At 45.4% G+C, this 26,460-nt stretch overlaps 1 protein-coding gene across 2 annotated transcripts in view; it reads left to right on the plus strand.

The window, feature by feature from the left end:
* Window positions 1-26,460, plus strand: part of LOC135900504 (NADPH oxidase 4-like) — a 284,789-nt gene that overhangs the window by 237,300 nt on the left and 21,029 nt on the right. For both annotated transcript variants that reach the window (XM_065429988.2, XM_065429987.2), the window contains exons 13-14: window positions 5,369-5,435; window positions 13,226-13,345. In XM_065429988.2, the coding sequence (XP_065286060.1) occupies window positions 5,369-5,435; window positions 13,226-13,345 (187 nt within the window). The remainder of the gene's footprint in view (window positions 1-5,368; window positions 5,436-13,225; window positions 13,346-26,460) is intronic.

Below are 26,460 nucleotides of genomic sequence, written 5' to 3' on the forward strand. Positions count from 1 at the left end.
GTGTCACGTGATTTCATGGCGACACCGCCGCGCCTGAGGAGCTGGGTTGAGCTCTCGTAATATGCTTCGCATAAAATAATTGTGGCGACGTATGACGCAGAAACTAGTATATGCCAACCTAAATGAAGCAGCGTGGTAACACTTGCGCGACACGCCATGCTGGCCTGCCACCAGGACATCATGGATTTGCGGCCATGAGAGTTTACATTGGGTGCTTGAGAATAAAAACTAGCGCATCAGATGCGTCTGAGGGACGTTTCTACCACACAAGATAACATCCTGAAAAATACATTTGCTTGCGAATAGGGGCATCTGAAGATCAAGTACTGGGCCGATTGTTGATCTTGTTCAGGAAGATGGCAGCGTTTTAGTCAGCGTTTATTTCTGAGAAAATGAGTTCAAGTTTAATTTATTTGCGTCATTATGGCGCGACGACATTTTTTTAAAGGGAAGCTCGCTTTCTCTCTTCCTTCGACTTTTCCACTACTGCTGCTACTGTCTTGCACGCCGCGTTGGTGGTAGAGGCGGAGCGTTGATATAAATGGAAGGAACAAAGGAGGGAGAAAAGGCGACGCGACGAACTTGTTTGGGCCTTTAATTTGCGTCACATGTTCACCATGCTCTCTGGGCGTCGTTACATTAGCCTCCTGACAGGTGTAAATGTCTGTGACGCCCCACAAAATCGTGTAGAACTGCAGCGCTTACCGTTCTACTAACGTGGAAGTCCAGATGATGTGCAAAGAATGGTAGAGAGGGCGCAAGAAGATGAGGTAGAGAATGGGTAGAACCGGGGAAATAGCGAAACGAGCGAATAATAGCTTCGGCACTCTTCGCTCGCAGTTCCCATAGAGGACGGAAGGTCGGTACAGGGAAAAGGTTACGTTAAGAAAACGAAGATAAGGAAACGCCACTACTACAGACACAACTGTTGTGAGCAAACTGAAGGCATGGTACTGTATTTTTCTGCTATTTCTGCAAAATAAACACCATGCAAGTTTGTCAAGCGGGCAACTGACGCAGGGCGTGCAGATGCGAAGCCAGAATAAATAACCGTAGGGTCTGTGCAACACTACGTCAAATCAACGCTTCTGTGCCGCCGCGATAGCTATGCGGCTGTGGAATTGCTCGATGTCACGGGTTTGATCCCCTCCGTGGGAGCCGGATCTCGGCGGAAGTGAAATACAAAAAACGGCCGTGCACTTTGATTTAGGGAAACGTTAAAGAACACCAGGCTATCAAAGTTAATCCGTAGTACACCACTACCTTATGCCTCATAATCCGATTGTCGTTTTGGCCCGTAGAGTCACATAATTCTACAGACACTACTGGCGCGTTTCAGTGTGCCATGTGAAGCAATCACAACGCTCAACCCCCTCGTACATCATAAACATTGGCGCACAACAACGCCTCAAGCGCAGACATCTCGCTGTATGTCGTGTCCTACACAGACAAACTACAATGCTACACGCAACGCAACATTTGCCATCAATTCACTACTCTCGTATTGCACTAGACGCTGAAGGACTTTGACACTCGCCGTCAGCATTCACGCTAATTACCATCAATGAAAGCAAGCAACACAGAAAGCTTCGCTTACATAGATTACCCCAGTGTGTGGGATCCGCATAATTGTTCGGTCTGGGAATGTATATGCTTACGAAGGGCGGTAATTAATGCAACATTTTCATTCGCAGTGAGCAAAAACGGTTGTCCTATCCAATGTAGAATTGATTTAAATGGCTTCAGTCCCATTGCCATTTCATCATTGCCGACTTCCGTGGGATAGGAGTCGTCGAAAAGGGATATAGGTGACACGGAAATCAGAAGATTGATGAATGGCAAAAAGGCAGAAGCTTGCACAGGACTTCAGGAAAATAAGATGACTTTTTGAGCAGCATGGTCCTGGGGCCGTGGTATGGTTTCAACGTCTATTAGAAGTCCCCCAAACCGAGGTCGATGAAGATGCAGGCATTTCGGGAAAGCTGAAACCGCTGGAAACCTCAAGGCAGCACTATCCTAAATATAAAAGATGACTAAAGATGAAAAAAATAATAAAGTTGGCAGGGTGGCCTAATTTTGGGACATATAAGTTTGCTGCTAAAGGAATCGAGCTGAAATCCCGCGGTGTGAAATAAGGCGAGAATGTCGGCAACTGTTCGGGAGAGGTCAAGTAGGTCCTGTTCGCAGACGCCAGCGCCCGGCAACTGTCAGGCACATTTAAGTGAGATGCCTGGTCGTCAGTCCTTACAGGGTGATTCAGGTCTGAAATTTTGGACGCGGATTCCATCCCAATAAATACAGTGCAATTTACGGTGTCATTATTCGAAGGCTCCTACCGATTCTCGTGTGATGAGGATGCCAACTAATTGTCTCACGTGCTGACTGTCACCTTCCTAGAACTGCCAACATTCCTTACCCGCCGTAGTTGCTTAGTGGCTGTGGCGTTTGGCTGCTAATCACGAGGTCGGGTGATTGAATCCCAGCCACGCCGGCCGTATTTTGAAGGGGGGAAATGAAAATAACACCCGTGTACTTAAATTTACGCGCACATTATAGAGCCCCAGGTGGTCCAAATTGTTCTGGAATCTCCAATCCCCCACTGCGTCATGCCTCATAATGAGATCGTGAGTTTGGGATGTAACACCTCACAATTTATTATTTAACATTCGTTAAGGATGTCCTTGCAGTCGCACAACTCTTGAATACAAGTATCAGAGTTGTGCGCGAGCTCTTTTAGTATGTGGGTAGCCTTTATGGCGTTCGAAATCTGCTGGTCTGTATTGCGGTTACATTATAAAGGCGGAATAGCGACTTGTTAGACAGCATGGAGAACAGACAAATGTCGCATATATTATTGCACAATAATTTTGTATAGCGGTCTTCCTTTACGCACGCGGATAGCCATGACAGGAGACTACTTTGCGAATTAATTGCAAGTACTGTACATGCCATACCCAAAGGGGTAGCTGGCCCAATGAACAGTAAGTGTGGGGTAATATTGCGAGAAGCTTCGCGCATAGCGGGCTAACGGACGACGAAACAGTGATGGTTTGCACAAATCTTGTGTCGTGCCTTTTGCCTCAAGGTGCAAGACCAACTTATCCATCCTTCAGTACATGTCGATTTGCAGCTGCTGCGGTAGCCGATGAGTGTGGTTAGCAAAGTCGCTAGAGAAAAAAAAAAGTGGAGGCATCTTAACGAAATCGATAAGTCAAAATCAAAGCCGTCCGTGACGGCGTCTCCCGTAGACGCTGTGTGACGTTCGGACTATAAGAATGTGTACCGACTGAAGAATAGCTGCCGTGGAGTGCTTCCGACGATTACCCTAGCTTTTGTACTCCGTAGCATAAATAAAACCGTATTAAAAGCCCAGAATCAACCATTGCGTGTCGCGACGCCGTGGTCGCGACTAAACGACATTCACATGATAAGCGGCTGCGCCTTATCAAGAGCACTGATAGCGCCGGCATGACAAGCATTGTGGCAATGTTGACTGCCCAGGGGTAGCTCGTAATTATTTTATTTTGTTTTGTTGACGTCATCACTACGTCCAGAATAGCTGGATACGTACGGCGCTGCTTAAAGTTTCTCTGTAAGACCAGTCCTCCCCAAAAAGCATAAGAAAGCTTTCAAAATCTTCTATGTTGAGGACAGTCTCGGCCAGTGTTCGAGGACCTTTTCCTACGACAAAGATCATTTGTCAAGACTAACAATCTTTTTGTTTAATTATGGGGTTTTACGTGCCAAAACCACTTTCTGATTACGAGGCACGCCGTAGTGAAGGACTCCGGAAATTTTGACCACCTAGGGTTCTTTAACATGCACCTAAATCTAAGCACACGGGTGTTTTTGTATTTCGCCCCCATCGAAATGAGGCCACCGTCCCGCGATCTCGTGCTCAGCAGCCCAACACCATAGCCACTGAGCAACCACGGCGGGTAAAACTAACACTCCTGAACGTTCTTTCCTGCGCTCACTGAAGCGGGGACACTCAAAGAGAAGGTGGGTGATTGTTTCTTCGCAGCTACAGTTATTGCATGCAGGGCTGTTGGCCATGCCTATCCGAAATGAGTACGCATTCGTCAATGCCACGCCAAGCCACAAGCGGCACAGAAGCGTCTCCTCAGCTCTAGGTAGTCCTCACGGAAAGCGGAGCCGTAGCTTCAGATCCAAGTTGTGGAGACAAGCGTTGGTAAATTCTGTCTGGCTTCACTGTGCAAGTGTACGTTCAATTTACGCAGAAAATACTAGTGTAACCATGGGCTTAGTGTTGAATAATTCTGCTTGTCGCAGCATCTGCCAAGATGGTAGAGCGGCTAACGTAGAAATGCTGCACTCCTGGCTTTGATTTCTGGAGGAGAGTAAATTTTCGTTCAGGTGTCAGGCATGTTTTCAAAGAAGCCTGAATTCATTTCTACTTTAGCTTGGTGTAACTTACGTTTAGACGGCGGTTCTATCATTTCACGCAAATAAAGCAGTTCTACTAAGAATAGATGCGGAAGACTACCTGTCTGCGCTACGGTTATTGATCAATTAGACAAGCCATCACTGTGCAAGGCTTGCCGTTCAAGAACTTAGTGGCTGCGCCATCTTTAGCGTTCAGCCAAATCGAAGCGATCATCGGGTTATTAGAGTGCTTTACATTGGGTGATATTTCAGGCCCACTGCTCATCCGTGTCTGAAACTGCTGACTAAAGTTACCGTGATTGCGTAACAATATAGTACCATGAATACCATCCCAGACCACCTGCAACGAACCGAATGCGCCCTTGCTACTAGCTTTCCGTCGTGACAACAAAAAGTAAACGCTAAAATTGGCCATCGTTTGTACCATCCTACGCTGAACGAAAAGCATTGGTTTTGTTGTAATAATTGAGATTAGCTAGTTGATTTGACGCTGTTAGGCATATGCATGTACATCTTTCCAACGAAACCTTCCTAGGCGTCGCCAAAACGCCCTCCGGAATGCTGTAATTACGCGTAAGCAGCCCGCAAGAGCACTGCAAAGGCTGCCGCGTGTGCCTGTGTATCCCCCGCGCAACAGTCCAGAAAGGAGGTTCCATCTCCCCGCGATGGAAATGACGCCGCCGTCCCGGGAAAGCGTTTTGATTTCCGCCTAGCAGATGGCGAAACAGCATTACCTTTGGGGATTATCACTAAAAAATACACTAAGACTACGTAGTGTGGAAGGCACCGCTTTAAAAACGATTGGTGCATGTTAGCTGGGAAATTCTATATATGCCCAAGATTTCGTGCCATGGTCCGGGAACACAGGTTGTTCAAATTGCCTTGCGTTCTGTTGCCAATGCTTCGAAAGCCTCCTTGGTTTTATTCGCGTGCATCACTCTTTCCCTGTCTTACATTCCAGGCGTGCTGCGAACGAAGCTCGTCGCTCCGAAAGCTTCCAAGAAAAGTGACACGCCAGCCTACCCCAAGTAAGACTAATATTTCGGTATTCAACGTAGGTACCATCGGCCTGAGCTCAGTTTTGTGAATGCCCACATAAATGTTTTTTCTTGCATACTGCATCTTTCACTAAGACCGCGCAAGCAATTGATTGACAAAACCTGAGGAGATGCATGGTTAATTACTGTTGGGCTTCTATGTTCACACTTCTTGCGACGGAACAAATTCGAAAATGTGCAATGAAATGACCGGACGAGCAAAAAAAAAATTGCTACCATCTAGCTTAATTCAGAGAAGACAGGCACGCTCTCTTAAGAAATGAGTCAGCCTGCACAGCAATGAACATCAAGTCTTCGTCGGTCTTTCAAAACAAGCATCCATTTTGGCAATCAAAGTCGATAGCTATCTTGTTTGTTTTCGGTGCTCAAATAAGATTGCGCATGCTGGCATAGCATGCGCAATCCCATCTAAGCGCATGCTATGCAGCGTACTTTTCCTCTCTGATTTAACTTAGCTGAAGTGTCTTTTTTTTTCCTGTGCAGTCATTCCCTTGCATGTCTTGGTGTGTTTTCCACCGCAGCACGATGTACAGTGGAAAATAATTATTCGTACAGAAAACAGCGCGATGAATTGTATTCAACCGAGTGATTCGTCTGTGAGGACATTTCTGCCGAAAACAAATTGTTCTAACGTTTCATTGCGTTATATGGCATTCATATACCATGTGTCCCAGCTAATGTTAGCCGAACTGTTCACCTAAAAAAATATTTGCAAGAAACTGTGTGATATAGAGTTATAAGACCTAAGGTGCTCGGTTGACAGACCATTGACGACAATACACTTTGGGTCTTATGATTGTTCTTGCACAGTGTTCTTTTTTCAATCATTTTTTTTCCTTTGCCGAACGGTGTGGCTAACGTTAGCTTGGACAACCTATATAGACTCTTGCATTTGCGAACATTTCTCGGTTAGGGTGTCCTGTATAAATACTCTTGTGGAAAGGCACGAGAGAACCATTGTCATAGCTACAATAATGTGCTCTATTTGGGAACAATATAAATTTTGATTTAATATAATGGATATTGTAAATCCTTCCTTTTCTATTCCATAAAGGCAATATTCCTGGACTTTCTTAACAGCTCCTCCACATACCAAATTTTAATTCTTCCAAAGTTGTACGGAAAATATTCTCGTTTGTCAGCGCTATGCAGGTCGCTCTGCAGCAATATTTTTTTGGCAGACTGTTTGGTTCATTGCTATGCAGTGAAGCCTTCTGCTTCAATATAGGCGCAGGAATGCAGTAAAACATCAAGTATGACAATGTTCTGTATATTACGAAATCTGTTCTTCTAAATGACCATATAGGTCGCCACTGTAGCGCAAACGTAACCTTACCCTGGAAATAAATGTATCTTTGTTTCTTAACGTCGCGAAAGCAGAAAACGCGAAAGCCCAAGGTTGTATAATCAACGTAAGACATGTAGTGCAAGAAAAAGAAACGACATAACTCTGCTATTTGCGGCGAAGTCCACAAGAAAGGAACTAAAGAACTCCTTTAACACAAGTAGCAACGAGCAAGAACCGAGCAAGACAAGGAGCCAACAAGAATAACTTGCAATTAACACGTTTTGCTAACGTTTTTTGGCTGCACTAAAAAGTAATAGGTTGAAGACTATATTTGTCTACTGCAAATGACGCCCTCCTTATCCGAAGAAACTTTCGTCTCGATCAGAGTATTAATTCTCCTATACATTGCGCGGCCGCTTATTCTGCACAGAGTTGATGCGACCGCTTTCCACAGCATGCTTTGGCTCTTTCAAATAACATTGGCAACTTCTCTGAGAGAAAAAAAAAAAAAAGGAAGCAATACAAGAAGTGCGGAATTGAAAGGTTCTCTCTCGGTTGCATAATTTTATTTATTTGAATATTTATTTTTTCAATGGCCTTGATGTTGCCTTGGCACTTACCTTCTTTTCTAGCGTCAGCTGACCATTGGGTGTATAACGAAATAAACTTGGGTGGGGGAGAAGATGAGTAAATCTGTCCTCCTGCAGAACTAGAGTTACTCTATCGATAAATACTTTTGCCGCAGGATTTTTAAATGCGAAAACCTTATATATAACATCAGTCCGTCAGCCTTCAGCGAAAACTCGTCGATGACATGAAAGGTACAAAAAGGCTACGAACCGTCCAACTTTGGCGGGAGTCGAATCCACGACCTTTGATGTCAATGAGGGTAATGTTGATTAAGACAAAGGTAATTAAGACATAGAGGGATTACGTGATCAAGGAGTATAGGAGGTATACGTGAATATCCTGGAAAATATATACAAGGATTTCACAGCTAACTTGATTGCCCCCAGAAAAGTAGAAAGATAGCTATAAAGAAAGGGTTCCGGCAAGGAGTTATAATTTCTCCAATGCCATTCACTGCATCCTTGGAAGAAATATTCAAGCTGTTGAACTGGAAAGACTCAAGAGTGAGGATCAATGGCGAATACCTCAGCAACCTTCGGTTTGAAGATGACATTTTCCTGTTCAGCAACACCGGGGACGAACTGCAAGAAAAGATTGAGGATATTAACAGAGAAAGTGTAAGATTGGGGTTGAATATTAATATGCAGAGCGAAGGAGAGCGAAAATTAACTTTATTATTTGACCAGCAAGGTGTCTACAAACCGGGAAAAACGGGAAAACCGGGAATTCTGAGGGAATTTGAATAGTCTGGATATACTCAGGTAAAACTCAGGGTATGTGTGCTTCTATCAGGCAAAATTACCTGTAACTTTAGTGAAAGGGAACGAAAGTCGTGGTAACGCTGGCTCTAGTAACAGAGGAATCGCAAAGAATCGTCATTGACGCTGTGTCATCGGCACAATGTATTGCCAGAGTAGTTTACCGATTTTCCAGACGCCCGATTTTTCTGACATGCCCTATAATTCGCACGACTTTGCGGCACCACCACGTACTCCATATGGTCAATGTATATTGCCCTGACTGCAGGTCTGAAATGGCATTTTTCAAAGCCACCACCGCCGTCATTTTGATTATCTCGCGGCCTCGAACCGGCACTATCGCACGCAGATCCGCTGGCAGCCGTTGCCACTACCGCGGCAACGTTAAGCCTAGCTGCTTCTACGTTCGCTGTTAAGCTTCTTGTCGTGCGGTGCCGTGTTTATCATTGAAATATTTTGCCGCTGTCAGCAATGGCACCGACTCCGCCTTTGTAATCCTCGCGATTGGCTTCGAAACTTGCAGAGCACAACGCGTTGCGTAATGCCAGTCACTGAAAGTTTGTTTCGCCTCAGTACAGTGGTGCTAGGAGGTGAAGCATAAGAAGCGTGGAAAGGGGAAATTGTCACGGGACACGGTATGTATTCCTTAATTATACACGCGTGCACCCCCGTCTCATGTCAAAGTGCCAGCACCGATATGCCTAATAAGTGTACTGACAGGCTTTAATAGTTTTTTTCGGACGTATTTGTGGCAATTTTAGCCCTTAAGGGCAGTTAAGGACATGTATTCATTTTTTTTTTCGGACAGGCAGATTTTCCGGATGTTTTTTCGGCCCCTAGCGAGTCCGAAAAATGGGACGTAGAGAGTATGCTTCAAATGATCCATGGGTTGAAAGGGTGGTAGAAGCAGGATGAGAACCGAAAGGGCCGACGCATTAAGAAATTAACGGGAAAGGAAGCGTGCCGCCGCTTTGAAGGAGCTTGAGCTCAAAAAACAGTGTTAGCTGACGCCGAGATGCAGGTGTCCCTCATCCAAACCAGAATAAATTCTTTAAAGCAGAGAAACACAACACTGAGTAGTTGTGTACGGGCTGAGAGTATGTCAGGACAGTTGAGGTTGACTTCCGAGCTGCCGAGAGAGAATCTTAATTGTGACAAAGTTCAGGCCTCGTACCGATGAGCTTGCCATCAGTTGATAGAAATATCTCATATTCCAAAATATTTACTCATGTATGCATCTCCTTTTCATTCTTATTTGAAAATGTTCGACTCAATTTGGAATGGGTTTTACCATTTATTTCACTGTGCATTTTACTAACACCTTTTTTCTGTTTTGTTTTTAAATAAAATAGATGTTACTTCTTACTCTTCAAATTGGATTATCATTTTTTTTTTATTTCGACATGCTTACTGGAGAGTGACAGCATCGGGCAACGTGGTGTCAGCCTGTCTTGACATAAAACAAAGTTCTGGCTCATTCAGGGAATTTTGCAAAGGTACTCAGGGAAAACCTGGAAAAATCTGGGAATTTGGAAATGTCAACTTGGTAGACATCCTGACCAGGCTTGTTTGACTCGAGCCCAAAGGGGGATGGCCTCCTCAGTCCAGGTAGCCATGGCTAGCTGCCGCCGCCTGAGCCCTGTTCACCAACGGTAGCTGGTCTTCAGGGTCTTGGGTGACGAGCCAAGCCTCCTACTGGTCTTCCTATCATTCCTCTAGTTCTGCTTCATTCTGCGCGTAATTACTTGTTGGTGGTGATGACGATGGTACGTTTGTGTTATTCCGGCACTTTAGTGCCATGTGAGGGAAGGTGTTGGGCCTGTCCGATGGGCAGAACTTGCAGGCCGGCCTGTAGGCACCCGGATACATTTGGTGCAGTTGTGTTCCATGCGGGTTTTCCATGTGTTCCAGCCTGGAGTCTTCTCTAGGTCACTGCTTGTTCCCTACTCATCCTATTATGTGCGTTCAGGTAGGGACTCCTCTGCTTTTTGTGGTGCGCCAAGATCTCCGAGTACTTGGGTGTGCGTTCAGCCTTTTCGTGGCAGCCGTTGGTCCGTGTTGTCTGCGTGTCGGAGATGGCTCGGCGTGCATGATCTTGGTCCCAGGCATGCGCCGCCTGGTTCCCCGCGAGGGATTCGTTTGCCGGCGTCCAGAGGATATTCGCTTCTTCTATCTCGGTGTTTTTCAAAACCTGAAGTGCTGCCTTTCCGATCCTTCATTTCATATACCTTCTGCATGCTTTTTGCGAGTCCGTAATTTCCCAGCTCATCGTAAGTGCCCAGCTCTTCCGCTGCGCTTCTCGTCAACCACGCTGTTTGCAAATCAGTAGTTTGTTTTGTACGCCGCTGCGTTCATGTATCTCATGTTTTCTTTATTGCTGCTGTGTTCGAGTTTTTGCTTGAGCGTTTGTATTGTAGCCTGTCTCCGTCCCTTTTCATACTCGGCTAGCATGTTTCTGGGCATGGTGCTTACATGTAACTTTTCTGTAGTCTCGTGTGGGATGCACTGAGGTAGGTGCCTTTTATCGTCTTGTACTTGGTAGCCTAGATGTTTGAGCAGGGCCCCTTCCCTTTTTGTCAGCTTTAGTGTCTACAGCTGGTTGACGTCGTGCGCTTCCGCGATCTCTTCCCATGTGTTGTGCACTCTCATTTTGAGTAGTATTGCTGCGGACAAGGAGGGCGACAGGCCCATGGCAATTTTGTAGGCTTCTCTGATGACATTGATTTTATCTCTTTGACTTCTTCATGTGAACGTGCGGGCTACTGTGCGTGATGATGCTCGTGATCAGCGTTTGTATCATTCTCGTGCAGTCTTCTTCCTTCCGTCGGTGACTTTTGCTCGTGACACTTTTGATCAAGTGGGTTACTTTTTGCACTGGTCTTTGAAGTTTTTACAACTCTGCTCTCCTGGCCCCGTCATTTTGAATCAGGAGTCTGAGGATGCGTAGCGTCGCAACCTGCGGAATCATGATGCATCCTACCTTTACCTCTGAGTCTGGTATCTGCTGCGGATGTAGGCCTCTTGTGCGCTTTCTTAGCACCAAGGTCTCCGACTTTTCTGGTGCGCACGTCAGTCCATATGTCAACTTGATGTTTGTCGACCGTCTCATAGGCAAGATCGTCAGCAATGTCGTCAGCATATATTGCGTGACCGATCCATTTTATTTCTTTCAATTCTTTATGTAGTGAGCTCTTTGCCAGATTGAATGGCATAAGCGAAATGACGGAGCCTTGTGGCGTTCCCTTTCGCGGTATTTCGAATTTCTCTGAGCGTAAGATGCTTTTCCAACAGTGGCTGTCTTTTCTTTCAGAAAAGCTCTCATAATCATATATCTTTTCTCCGCAGTTATAGATGTTAAAGTGTTGCAGCATAACTTCGTGTGACACGTTGTCGAAAGCCCCTTTCACGCCTAGTCCGACGATAGCTCTCCTTCTGTGTGTGTCCAGTTTGTCTATCACTTCTTTGATCTGCAGTAACACGCCTTGCATGGAAAGGTGAGCCCTAAATGCGAACATTGTGTTTGTGATGTGTTCGTTGTCTTCGAGATCGATCAAGCGGTTGTGCACCCATGTGCTCAGAGTTTTCCAGCACATGAGGTAAGGGATATAAGTCGCAGGTTCTGATCGCTGATGGGCTTGTTTGATTTAGGAGTCATGGTTAACTCAGCATGTTTCCACTCCTGCGGTCTTTTACCCCGTTTCCAGCAATCGTTGAGGCGGAAGGTGTGCAGAAGAAAAAGATAATGTTCAATAGCGTAGCAATGTAACAAGGTTTGGGGATTGGCAGTCAGCCTCTAGAGTCTGTGAAGGAGTACTTTTACCTAGGTCAGAGACTCACAGGGCACCTTGATCACGAGAAGGGAATTTGCAGGAGAATAAAAATGGGTTGAAGTGCATACCACAGAAATTGCCAGATCCTGACTGGAAGCTTACGACTATCATTGAAGAGAAGTATGCACAATCAGTGCATCCTTCCGGGTTTAGCATACGGGGCAAAAACTTGGAGGTTAACAAAGAAGCTCGAGAAGAAGTTGAGGACCGTGCAAAAGAGCGACGGAACGAAGAATATTTGGCATAACGTTAAGAAAGAGGAAGAGAGCGGTTTGGATCAGAAGCCAAACGGGTATAACCGATATTCTAATTGGCGTTAAGAGAAAGAAATGTTGCTTGACAGGTCATGTAATGCATAGGTTAGATATCCAGTGGACTTTTAGGGTTACAGAATTGGTTCCCAGAGAATGAAATAACAATAGAGGTAGAGCACGGCTAAAGACTAGGTGGGGCGATGAAATTATGAAATTCGCAGGCGCTAATTCGAATCGGTTGGTGCAGGACAGAGACAATTGAAGATCGCAGGGAGAGACCTTCATCCTGTAGTGGATATAAAATAGGCTGCTAATGATGGTCATGATCACTTAAGACACTAACCCATGACCTTTGGTGTGAGTGGAACCCGCGAACATACGTAGAAGTCGAAACCGCCACGTTTGGTGATAATTAAGGCGAATCTAATTAAGGCGCTCGAACCCACAACCTTTATTGGGAGCCGAACTCACGACCTTTGGGGTTAATAAAGGCGACGTTAATCAAGCACAGTTGATTAAGATAGTGTTAGTTACGACACTCAAACCCATAATCTTTAGTTGGAGCGGAACCCGCCACCGTTGGTGGTAATTAACGCTAATTTAAGGCACTCGAACCAACGGCCATTGGCTTTAATGAAGGTGACGTTAATCAGGCACAATTGATTAAGATAGCGTTAATTAAGGCACTCGAAGCCACGAAATAGGGTGGGAGTTGAACACAGAACCTTTGAAACTGAAAGATGATTAAGCGAATTACACTAAGCGAATTAAGGGGGATGACTAAGTGAATTAAGGGGGATGTGTACGTCATTGTCTGCCTTCAACGCATCAGCACTTGGGCTTTCGCCATCAAGGCGGCTTATGGATAACATGAGAGGCGCTGTGAACTTTTAACGGCGTCATGAAAATACATAATTTTAGGAAGCTTGTTTAGCCGCAGTGTATTAAGGAGGTATCCTCAAGAAATACTCCCTTATATTGTGTTCATTATATGTTGCAGATTGTACGTGGACGGCCCTTTCTGTAGCAGGTCCGAATGGATAGGACGCCGCGCCATCACTATTTGCATCGCCGGTGGTATCGGAATAACTCCTTTTGTTTCGTTCTTCAATCACATAATGTAAGTTCTTTGATGAAGTGTGTCGAATACTCGTATTGTTCGGTAAATTTGTACAACATCTTGTTTTCTAATGTTGTGTTTGGTGTTCCCATCAAAACGTAACGGCAATTGAAATTTGTTGAGCCCTAGTTCTTCTGGCTTAATAGAGAAATACGTGTACATCAGAGCGCAAAGTGGAGCCTAACAATTCTGGGCTTTCAAAACACATAGTAAAATAGTTGTTTTGTGTGTAACGACGAGCGAATGTGCTGAGATCTCGGATGTAGCGAAAATGAAGGACTGCATCATTTGACGTGTGCTTTCCGCATGAAGGACTGGTTTTTTGAAACAAAGGCACACAAAAATGATATGGTTACATACAACAGAACGTCCTATGTTCTCGTACTATTTTAACTTTTTAGCAATGTACAAACGGGCTCAAACGTGCGCGATCGGGAAGTAAATGCTGTTGCAATATAGGAAAGCCAGATGCTATATTTCGAGGAGGAAAAGACCATCATCTGCGCATAAGAAGTGACTGCGGCTGTGATGTGGTTATGAACTTATGATTATGATGAGATTGATAAACAGTTCATATCTGTGCAGTGGGAGGGCAGCGCCTTTAGTGCAGGGCGTTTTCTTGGCAGACCTCTGGTGCTCCCTTGATGTGTGGCAAAGTGTGCTGTTAGTATTATACAAATGTTCGATGTGGTAATCATGATAATCTGGCACCTATTTTCTGCAATCGACATCTTCGGAAAGTCAGGGAGAGATAGCCATCGATTGTGCGTTCAATTCGCATGCCCATTTGTTCCATCTCAGAAGTAGAATGGGCCTGAATATATTCATGAAGGATTAGTGCAAGGTTGCATGAGGGAATGTGCCACCGCTTCCTTGGTTTTCGAACATGGATCAAATTTACAATACCTTTTCGGCCACATTGACAGAAGCAATCAGCCCTTTACGTGCTTCGGCGAGCACGGACAGTGTTTGATTTGGTTCGTACGGAACATTTTATTGAGGGTGCCGCCATTTTCAAATCACAGACCGTCTATTGACCGGCATCGTGTTGGTATGTGGGATCGCGCTGGCGAACGCGCGACGAACGTGCTGTTGACAACGAGTGGCAAGTTTTCGCGTTTTCTTGAGAGGTGCCAAAAGTTTCCTGCGATTGGGAAACTTTTGAGAGTGTCGTCACTTAGCTATAAAGTTCGATATAGCCGCAATATAATATCGCGACGGGTCTAGAGGTGCTGCCACTGCTTTACCCGTGATCTAAATATGACGTGATGGAGTCAAGCCTGAGCGTTGTCGACATGTAACATACATACAACCTGTTATTATTCTATGTCTAGCCTTGAACTGTATTAAGGTATCAGTCAAGCGACAACAATCGCAGGTGTCTCCGTGTGCCGCGTGGTGTGTTGCACAGCGCACATCCCAATATTGGCAACTAAGAGAACACGTATTGCTAGCTATTCTCCTAAAATTTCCGCGGCATGGTTTTTCAAGCATTGTATGCTTGGTAGCCGGGCATAAATCTTTACAAAATCAAGAACTGTAAAATAAATGGTTCGGAACGGCCTTTAACATATACAAAACAACGGGATGACAGTGGCCTCGAATATTCCACTAGCAACCAGGCGAACGCGATGCGTTGAAAAAATATGCGCACCCTTAGGTCTTGAGTGGCGACTGTGCAAGGATGCCTCACCGATTCGACAGAGCTGGAAAGTGAACAGCTACTCTTTGCAGCAAATACTACCTGCAGTAATAAAGAGCGCGTGATGCGCGGCATCCGCCAGTCAGCTTGCTGGCGTGATTGAGAAGCCCGGGAGAGCCCATGTGAACTAGGTGCGGCCAGCACACGGTAGGCATGGATTTGGCTACAAAATAAAAACCAACGCATCTTCATTTTCTTGGTCGGCACGTATTACTTTCATAACACGTCCTTGTTAAACTTCCACCAGAATGTTCGTTTCTAAGCATCACAATTCTAGAAAACATTTAAACAGAATAACTTGAATGTGCATGCAAGAAGAAAAAAATAAACCGACGATTACGCTACTCCCTAATGTGAAATTGGAGCACAGCTCTGTGCGTGTTTTGATTTCGCGATATACTGGCTGGCACGGACAGGCTATCTGGTGCGGCACGTTGCAAACCGATCGAAGTGTGGCGCGACTGCCGCGCTTATCCGGAGATTGCAAGAAGCAGCACCTCGGTGACGCGTAGGCGCGATTAACAGCGGCCGCCGCAGACAGACCTCCGCACATGCAGCGCTTTGTTTCCATATATGGTACTGGTGGTATCGTCGGGGAACAGATGGCGCGCGCTACTCTGGCGCCGTCTACAAGCCATCGTCGCTGCGGAGCCCTTCTTGCACGGCAATACACTTTTCTTCTCACGCTTTCACCATACCCGCTTTCTCCGCTTTCCGCCGCGTGGTTGTTCTGCACACCCCCCCCCCCCCTCCGTTTTCCTACTCGTGTTCTCTCCTCTAAAAAAACTCAAAACTAAAAAAAATTTCAACTAAAAAAATTATGCTTATCCTATGCACTGTAAAAAACAGCACAGAAAGCCGAGCTTTCTGTGCTGTTTGCTTTGATTGACGATAATTGGAGGCGTGGACAGCAAACGTTCAATTTATTCAACGTTTAGTCCAACACGAGTGTGGCGAGTTCATGTCTAACGTTATCTTACGTGCGCCACTGCCTTTGCCTGCATAGTACACGGAACACACAGGAAGACGAGGTTGCTTGAGCCGTTTTGCGCGCCATACTTAAGCTCTAAGAGAGTTCAGCGTTGTCATTTCCTTACATGGCACATTGCATCCTTGCAGTAGTATCACACTTTAACTGTATTATGAGGCTGTACGTGCCAAAACCACTACCAGGTTATCAGGCACGCCGTAGTGGCTGACTCCGGATAAAGTTTTACACCGTGATCTTATTTAACGCGTTCCTAAATCGAAATGCACGAGCGTTCTTTATTTCAGCCCCTCTAAATGCGGCTACCGTTGTCGGTATGAAACCCTTGACCTCGAGCAATGACGTATCCGTAAAGCTACTGCTGCGGGCAAAGAAGTGTTGATTTGATGTGTGACCACTTCCGTAATGCCTCCTAGACCATACGGTGCGCTTTAATGCGGCTGTGCTGCTGAACGCCACATGTAAGTTGTTCACCTGACAAATTTGCATGTGGTTTGCTTTTCAGATATAGCAGAAACGTACTGTATGGTACCTTGGAACTTAAATATATCGATTTCCCCCACAACCACTGTCAAGTCTATTGTAGTAGCGGTTCCTTGCCTTCTCACGTCACTTTCCCCTAACCCTTGACCTCCCCCCCCCCTTTGCGTCTTTTATGGGAACTGCCAGCGAACAGCTGAGAGGCTGTTATTCACTTGTTTCGCGACTGCGTCGTTCTACCAATTCTCTGCCTCCTCCCCACCTCCTCTCTGCCACTCTATCTAGCTTCCCTCTGGACGTGAACGTTCGTGGAAAGGTGAATGCTGCATTTTGTGCAATGCTTTTGCGGGGCTGACGGATAATTACTGCTGTCAAGACGCTAACTGTGGCGACGCCCAGGAAGCTGCACGGGGCATTGTGTAGGCTGGACGTGGTGCAAAGGTCCAAACGAGTTTTTTCCATCTCGTTTCCTTTTTGCCACGCTCCTTCCATGTATACACACGCTCTGAACCAGCCTCGACATGATGTGCCAGACAGTAGCAGCAGTGGAAAAGTCTAAGAGGCAAAGAAAACTTCGCTTTAACAAATGCACCTTTCGTTCATAACCCGCAGTTTAATCGCAGGTGCCGAGTTCGTCGCTGTGCGCTCACTGGAAACAAAATCTTCTTAGCACACACGCAGTGAAGCTGATGGCGTCAAGTCGTTTCTGTTTATGCTGGCAATCCAAAGCGGACGGTTTTCTCAAACCGCAGCGGCAGAGTCCACGGAATCGCCACTGCTGAAGACGAGCTTCACATTCGCTTCCGAAAGTTACTATTGCAGCAGATTTTTAAATGTTACTGAAGAAAGTAACCGATTACAACTACAATTACTTCACTAAAAATATAATTGATTACAGTCGCCAATTGCTGCCCCACATAAGTAATTGAGGAAATACTCAAAAGCAATCGATTTATTCTGCGGTAATTTCTTCCGAACCCTTTCATAGCATGGCACAGATACTGTAAACAGAACGAGCTGACGTGGCATATTGAGAGCGTCGTCTTCAGCCCTTCATACACCACCTATCTTTACTATCAATTGTTTTTCAAGAATTTCGTCGGTCATCTTCCCGCATTTTGTCGGGAATGCATCAGCAGGGATCCTGAAAACTAGTTAAGTGTGCGCGCTGGGGATTATGGTGGTGTTGTAACGTACGGACATCTTGCGCACAGTATTGTCGTCACTCAGCGTCTGTGTCTTGTGTGAAGCGTAGCGCTTCATTGTGTTGCTCGGACTTTAAGGACGCCCCATTGCTTGGAGGAATTCAAACCTGTGAAAATCGTCCGTATGTGATATTTTGGCATTAACACTCTAAGCGGCCATCGCTGTTGAGACATGCTGACACCGATTTAATTCGAAGTCCAATATCTGGTCTAGTGTTGATCCGAGGACGCAAATACTAGGCTCCCGACTTTGCCGGTCTGAACATGCGCATCCGACGAAGCTGCTGCGTGGTGCGATCTCGGGCGTCGGATATTGTAGTGGCTGCCAAAGTCATGTTCTCCAAATTCCGTCACCTGCTACATATTCTGTCTCCGATGAAGCAGCGAGTTAAATTTGATAATTTACTCGATAATTAGGAATTGAATTACCGCGAGCGTTGCCGAGAAAAAAGAAAACGTAATTGCTAAATTACAAGGTTACAAGAAAGTATATTAAAAGTAATTAACACGTGTGGTTCGTTACGTTGAAGTCTGTTTTGCAGCCGAATAGAGCCTATCGGTAGCCCGTTGACCTTGAGCCATACGACATCGCAGGTATTACAGACGGAGTACGTTATAATCGCACTAATTTGCAATGACACTACTGTTCCAAGTTGCCGCTGGGAGAAATGGCGAACCAAATATACTAGTTCGTCGTTACGTTCCTCCTCGCCGGTGAAGCGGCCTATGAATACACGTAAATGATACAGTGGATTTAGATTTAACATTTTGTAGAATAAATTATAGCCCGTTTTGGTCTTCGGCAGTGAGTGATTAGGCGTTCTTACATATTATCTTCCCATAAAAGGCTGCTCGGTACAACAGTAGATAAAGGCTAGTATTGAGAAAATTGCGTATGAGGGTTTGAGGCTTGACATTATTTTTTATGTGTATGTGCCTGTGTCTATGAAAGATTACTGGGCATGCAGTGTAAAACGCCCGGTAAAACTTCCACACTTTCTTTTGTCATACTTATGCAGCCGACAGCAGTCGTATCTTTCACTGGAAGGACTCACTAAAAATAGTATCTTAGGCGCCAACGCAAACAAAAACACTCGATTGAGAGCATTGGAGGCGCGCTATACAAACATAGATCCTTGACGAAACCGACAGTGGCGGCGTTGAAAGAGAAACTCGAAGAAAATGTACGACATGGTGGCAAAAGAAAAATATTGCTCTTGAGAGTTGTCGCAATACGGGAAAAATTTTATGAACAGCACAGCTTGAGGATGTGGCATGCCGGAAGACGTTCTAGCGTCTAGCGCTCCGAAGGCAACAACACACCGCGCTGCACTTTCAGAAGTAAAGCAGTCTGCAAGGGCTCTCGGAAATATGATGTCTTTCGGCCAGGAAGAACATATTTGCTCAGAACCAAAGCTTACCTACTTGGTAAGGATATATGTTAGAAAAATGGTCGGCCTACATACACGGACACAAAAAGAGGGAAATGGACTACACAACGTAATTGCCTTAACTTCATGTAGAAGCAGCTGAAGTACCTACAAAAATGGCACCCTTAAGGTAGCTGTTTATTGAAATAGAAAAGCTGAGACGTTGATTTGAACTAATGTGTTCCGGCCTGAAGGAAGGGCAGCAGAAAGGGAACGGAAGAAGACGCACTTTGCATATTGAAGTGGAAACCTGTAGCACCACCGCTTCGGAGGGGAAGACAACGATGAACTAAGCCCAGTATTTGTACAGATTTCCACCGTCTGAGGTTTCCCTAAAAAAAATGAATGGTACCCATCAAGGCATTTAGGTGTATTGATTACAAGATTGTGTCATTGCATCGCCCGCTAAGCCTATCTTCACACAGGTCTGGTCTGGTAATCTCTCAGCTGTGTAACTTTTGCAGGGAAATCGAATGTTTCGATCACTATATTTTATTTATAGTGCCACCTGTTCATACTTCAAAGAAAAAAAAAAACCCGCCGCGGTGGCTCAGTGGCTAAGCACGAAGTCGCGGCATCGAATCCCGGCCGCGGCAGCCGCATTCCGATGGGCGGGAGATTCGAAAACGCTTGTGTCCGGTGCATCAGGGGCACGTTGAAGATCCCCATGTCACTAAAATTATTCCGGAGTACACCTCTACGGCATGCCTCATAATAAAATCGCTGTTTTGGCTTGTAAAACCCCAAAATTTATTTAAAGTAAAATAATACTGGTATCTCCGCTTCGTAAACTTGGAATAAATTTAAGTGCTTTGGTCCTGCTCTCCCTCGGGGCTTCGTCTCTAACTTTTAGCCAGAGGGACGTGTTTGACGCTGTGTGTGGTTACGTTCTTACTATAAAACGGTTACCAAGGCGACCACAGCTTTCCTTACAATTGCTATGGTACTTTCAAATCCCTTCAAGCCTCTAAATTGTTCAGGGAAGCCTTATATCATTTCCTTTGAATTTAACCATCAGTACATCTGGTTGGAATTGTCTAATCATTTGTCATTCCTTGCAAGATCCTTGAAGTTTCAATTAACCATTTGTTCCAGTTAATGAAGATCAGTGAGTTCGAAACCACCGATTGCTGACTCATGCAGCCCAGTGAGTAGGTGCCATATTTTTAATGTTTATCATCGTCATCATAAGGCGTTCGCCATTTAAGGTTTTCCACATTAGCAGATCATTACGACCGCTTCCTTGGCCGGGGCGGCTACCGCAATAAAGGTGGCGGCTCATCGTTACTCTCACGCCACAAACTAATCGGGGCTCCTGGGCTCCCCTCCCCGCCTTCGTCTGATTCATATCTATAAGGGGTTCAATATAAGCTTTCGTTTATATAATATCTACTATAGTCACTGATAAATTAACAGTTGAAAGGTTTCATGTATGCTGTCGAGCTCAAACACAATTTGCATAGTCCACAAGAAAATTTATTCACCGGTAGGCTCGCACAGAACTGTGGTATGAACATTGAGTCCCATATAACGTATCGCACATGCAATACAGCGTACTCGAGACAAATAAGCCATAGGAGCAAACAAAACAGTAAATTGTTTCTGCTTGACACTGCCTTTGCCACTTCCGCTTCAAGGACAACTATTACAGTGCACATGCAAAAATATTATCCTCAGCGTCGAGTTTATGATCATGATCGAAACGCGGTGCACATACAAGTACCATGTCTCTACCCAGGCAAACTGAATCAAGGCATCATTCTGGCTGTACGAAATGTTTGCCTCGAGTGACGGTTAGGTATCGCATAGACCAGCGCCGAAGAAAGTCGGCTTCACCGAGTTTGCACACCTGTTCTTCTGGATGACCCCGTACTATCGCCCATCGTTTGCGCATTCTCGGGTGCATTGCTTTATTTGATCGCCGAGATCGTTCTGCCATGTTACGGAAACACCAGGAAACGTAGCTAGCGCTGTAGTAGGCGAGACTTGATAAGCGCTCTTGGCGCCGTGATGGCCGCGTGATGGATATACCAAACGTTCTTGCAACCAGCTTACAGAAGTTGTGTGTTGTAACGCACTCTCTTGCTGCATGCGCGTTCGTCTATCTTATCATTCGGTACTGTATCCCAGTGTTCAACTGTGTCTAGTAAGTAATGGCCCATTCGTATTTCCATTAAACATCCATCACTTCAGACGACATATAATAACGTGTGACTACAAACTTCTATTATCTACACACCGTCAAGGAGTTTCGCGCGCTGAAACAACTGTTTTCCCCTTGAGATCGGTCTTGGTGTCACTGGTTTCAGGGTGAAACGTGAACGTTTAGCGAAAATGTTATGGGTGGCTCTATTGTCCATGCCCGTCAAATGTACCATTTTAGCTTGAAATAACGAGCTTTCATTTTTCAATTGCCCTTGCATAGATATTAGCAGAGCAAATTCACTAAGCTGTGTGCGGACTCCAGCCGGCTCGGCTCTCTTTCAGTGGTCAAGAACGGGAGCACTGTGTTTTTGTGGGAGGAGTTTCTAATTATTGGGCTCTCACTCACCACAGGGTGCTAAAAATGTTTTTTCACTGGATGATCAGGTGCTGCCGCACACTTCGATGGACATGTGAATCTACATGATTTAAGAAATAACTTCAACAAATTCAACAACGCACACACATTAAGGCAGGTAATTACATTGTGTAAACTCTATTCATGCATTTTCCCCAGCATTTTTTTGCATGGCAACCTGGCTTATTAACCCGGTAATGAGTGACTCATTGAATGTACAGTCACCGATTGGTCGGTGCACCGTGACGCGGTGATCCTGAGTTGCTGTTTTCTCAGTAGATACACAAGCAGTACCGGTGAATTTTAGCTCAAGAAGGAACTAAGTCCTTTATTAAATAAACTCGTAAAGAGCACTACTGGTTACCAAAGGTGAAGAAAAACAAACTATTATGCTGCGTATATTTAGTTAAACCTTGCAGCAGACAGCTTTCAAATCGGCGAGCGCGTTTCGCTACGAGCTTTGCCAATGTCTTTGAATAATAGTGATCCGGTGTTCGGTGTATAGGAGGATACACATGCCCTCCTATACAACTTAGTCTACGTATACCGCCTCGTAAAACGCTCAAGTTGTGCAGGCTTTCACCGATTAAAAATATGTTTTCCAGCTTCAAAACTGCCTCGCTGAATAGCTGTAGCCTTGTTAATAGGAAAATCGTAAGTTACTTCAACGGCGTCCCGTAATGCGCAGTGTAACGTTGCCAGTCCATGTCACTTCTCTGTGTTGGCATTGTTTTGTAACGTGGATGTCATAACATAAAGGTGTCGCCACGGTGCTGTTTGGCTGTGGAGTGCGCTGATGGACTACATTGTATACCCACTTTTTCAGGACTTACGCATTAATTTATGTTTAAGCCCAAGGCTATGATTCTAAGCTCAAGGCCATGATTATAAAGCTGTTTCGGTGAAACAACTTTATAGGGCTCTGCTGATATGAAAATCAGCGTGTAAAACTTTGAAGTAAATGTAATGAATGGAAGGTAAGAAATGTAGCGGTAGCAATTTCACTATCTCTGGTTTCAAACAAGACGCCAAGACGCAGTTGCAATTTTATAGGCAGATAGGAACTTCAATGACGATATAGCGTAAAGTTATTCCAATCTGTTTCTAGTCCATCTCTTCTTTTAGACTTCCGTGACTAGTCAAAATGTTTGATGCCACGACTGCTTTGCCTGTCTGTCACGAAACGTCAGGAAAACCTCGAAAACTCCCCATCTCAAGGTGACGCCTACACGCTGAATATGCATAAGTCGGTCCAACAACGGAGAACCTTCATTTCTTTTTTTTTTCTGGATTCTAAACTTTTGTCACTGTAAGGGCTTCGCCGTTGGTGAAAATGCTTTCGGACCGCACCTAGTTGGTCTTTCCGTCACGCGATATCACAATGCTGCGAAAACTTACTGCATCAAATTGACGTGTACGCACTAAATGTGCATTAATATGCCCAAACAAAACTGAAATCTTTTTTAATAACCGCAGACAGCCCCGTTCCGAAAGGAACAGGAGCCAGCTGTCCACTGAGCGCTCCGGCATTGGATATTCGTAGCTCGCAGCGATAATTGATTTCTTCACGTATAATAAAACTTTTGCGTGGCAGTAAAATGTTGCCGAGCGCTTTCGGCACGTATGCAACGTCGCTTGGCCGACTCTTCTTGACTGAGGAGCCATCTTAGCTGCATTTTCGACGCCCCTGTGTACGCCGCCGCAATCGTCTACAGGCCACCGCAAATGAAGAGGAGGAAGCGGACCAATCGGAGAAGCCAGCACCCTCTCTTCACTCGGCCATCTGCTTTAAATGCTCTATCTCGACCCCACGCACACTCTCTCCTCTTCTGTGCGCTCCTCACCTCTCGTCAGCCAATTAGATAAAGAAAACCTGTCGCTGTAGCCAATGCTATGCTCTTTGAAACCAAACAACAGTCGCCTTATAAAAAGTAGCAGTTGCGCCCGAAAGGCAAAGATCGATTGTGACACCGAATTAATGGGTAGTCATAAAAATTAATGGTAAAAGTTTTGTAGGCCGTATAAAGTTGTAGACATAGGCACACTAACTAAATTAACAAGCATGGTGTCACGCGCGCAGAAGCAAACACGAACATATCTGAGTCGATGACCACGCAAACTCGCTGTCAAACTCTGGCTTGAGGAAACGCGGCAGCAGTGGCGAGCGAAGTGACTATCGTGCTTTCTATCTTTTCAACGCAAAATGAGCGCCGAGAGCACGCAGCACGCACAAAGCTACGAGCCGCCGACGCACCTAGACTCAGGACCCAACGCCTTCGCTCCCAAGATACAGCCGCACGATCGCGCACAGCCGCCTCATGCGCATTTGCAGCCGGAGTGGAACGCCGCCCCGCTCTCTCACACCTCACTCCCACCCCCGGTGCCTCGCGCTCTACGGTAGACGGGGCGCTTCCTCCCCGCTTTCTCCTACAGCGCGGCCGAGATTTGCCGCCATGGTCGGCTCTCCTCGCAGGCCTTCACTTGCACATGCAGCGTAGGGCGCGCTGCGACAGCGTTATCAACCTCACTTTATGCGGAAACTCACCACGATGGCGACGCCCACAGAGTGGTGGAAATGCGCTTGACGTGTCCATATAATTGCTATCGAATAAAACGAGGGGAGCGTTTGATTGGGCTGTCAAAACAACTTTGCGGGTCACCACCCATGCTCGCGTCGGGGGTTACGCAAATTTGACGTGAGGAGGTTAGATTATGGAGTTTTACGTGCCAAAACCATTTTGCGATTATGAGGCACGCCGTAGTGGAGGACTCTGGAAATTTTGACCACCTGGGGTTCTTTAACGTGCACCTAAATTTAAGTACACGGTTCATTATAATATACGAAAACTCCAGCTAAACGGACACACACAAGAGAAAAGAACGGGACAGGTCAGACCGGGCGCTGTGTTAATGAGCGTGTCGGGAGCATGATAGAAATGTTGAGCAAATGAAAGAGGGCCCAAATTTGCATAAGCACATCGGGACCTGTTCCTCACGCTCTTGTGAACCACGTTTTTCAGGTGTGCGGATTCTTGCCCGAAGTAAAGATACTAGAGCAAGGGAACTGGTTGAAGCCTATAGCCTGTTTCACATGATGCGACTGCAACGACGAAAATCGGTGCTGTCGCACGCGTCGCAATGCGATTTTTAGAGGGCTCATTTCACATGATTGCGATTTTAACAATGCGACTGGTGCGACGCCCAGGGTTGCTTAGTGCCAGGTTTCGTGGCACACGCTGCATAATTCTTTTATTGTAGTGAATAAAACGTTTACACTATAATATTATTGACTTCTCTTGATTATAAGCAAATAAGATGTACGTTTACTCATTTAAAAACGTTAGTTAATATTTGTCTTGGGGTGCGCGACGGCGGTTTCTGTAGTTCAGTGCGACATCGCGCACGTAAACAGCTGTTCGCAGGTGGTTCAGCGATGTGTGTTGTCTTATCTACCTTCTATGACCGTTTCGTTCTGCCTGTGCTACAACAATCTGCAAGATGACCTATCGACAAGTTCATATAGCTACCCTCACCGTATATGCAGTATTCGGAATTCGGCTGCCACGAAGTTGTCGTGTCAGCCCAACAAGATCCTCGCGCTACCCGTGCTCGGCGTCAGCGTCTAGAGAAATGATGCGTGTATATTGCCTGTCATTGCGCATATGTGGTGCCTGCTCCTAGCCATATTCTTACGCCAAACGCAACAAGAAGCACCAACCCGAACGCCCGCGTGTGCCCCTGAACGAAGCCTCAAACGATCTGTGTGATTACGACGTGGAATGAAAATTGTGTTGTGAAATTCAACCTTAGCGCTAGCCTGGTTCGTGCATCGCCGTGCTTGCGCTGCGAATATATATATGGGAGCCCCCTCTCAATATTTCTAAAGGCGCAAAAGCCGACGCATCAAATGTTTCGAGCAGTTACCGTCACTTTTGTAGAAACCTGTACGTTGTAACATAGCATTCTAAAAGACACGCTTCTCGTCCACTTTGTTGTCCCGTGTCTCGCGCTGGTAGTATACTCGGAACTTCTAACAAAAAGACCATATCAATACGCGCTATTCATAATGCAGGATCGTAGGCCCACGGCAGGCGCACTTGCCGTAGAATTTTTCAGCTTTCTGCTCAGCCTCGCACGCCTCTCACGGTTAGCCTGTTTTGTGGAAATAAATATTATTATATTATTAATGTTATTAGATATTATAGTTTCTTCACTGTAATTTATAGCAATCATCCAGATTTCTTAAGCTAGTCATGCATTTAACCTGTATTAGATCAACATTGTTACGACATGCTTATGGGAGTCATTTCAAACTCGATTGCTCAGCCAGAGAAAGTACAATTGCAAGCCTCAATGTTTATTCCAATTTGGTATTCCTAAACATTATATTGGCAGAATTTTATGCCTGCTTGCATTTCCTGCAATTCAATGTTCAGAGCTGGAAAAACTGATTCCTTTTCTTGCTGTTGAATGGCTGCTTCAATGTCGATAGCAAGCTATAATTATTCATTTCGAAAGTGTTAAGCAATGACTATATGTGTAAGCTTGTCAATGCGTTTTTGTTCCATGAACACAATTAAGTTTTCTCTCTCCCTCTCATTGACAGCCATGGAATGAAACCGTTCACTTTCATAAGTATCAGGATGCAAACATTCTGAAATTTGTCCTGAACATTTGTCTGCGTCCTATAGTGTGCATGTTTGTATTAAGTTCTGGGGTTACAATCGCAGTGATCTACACATATTGTTAT

The sequence above is a fragment of the Dermacentor albipictus genome, chromosome 5 (genome assembly GCF_038994185.2).
Source record: "Dermacentor albipictus isolate Rhodes 1998 colony chromosome 5, USDA_Dalb.pri_finalv2, whole genome shotgun sequence".
In the NCBI taxonomy this organism is placed as follows: Eukaryota; Metazoa; Arthropoda; class Arachnida; order Ixodida; family Ixodidae; genus Dermacentor; species Dermacentor albipictus.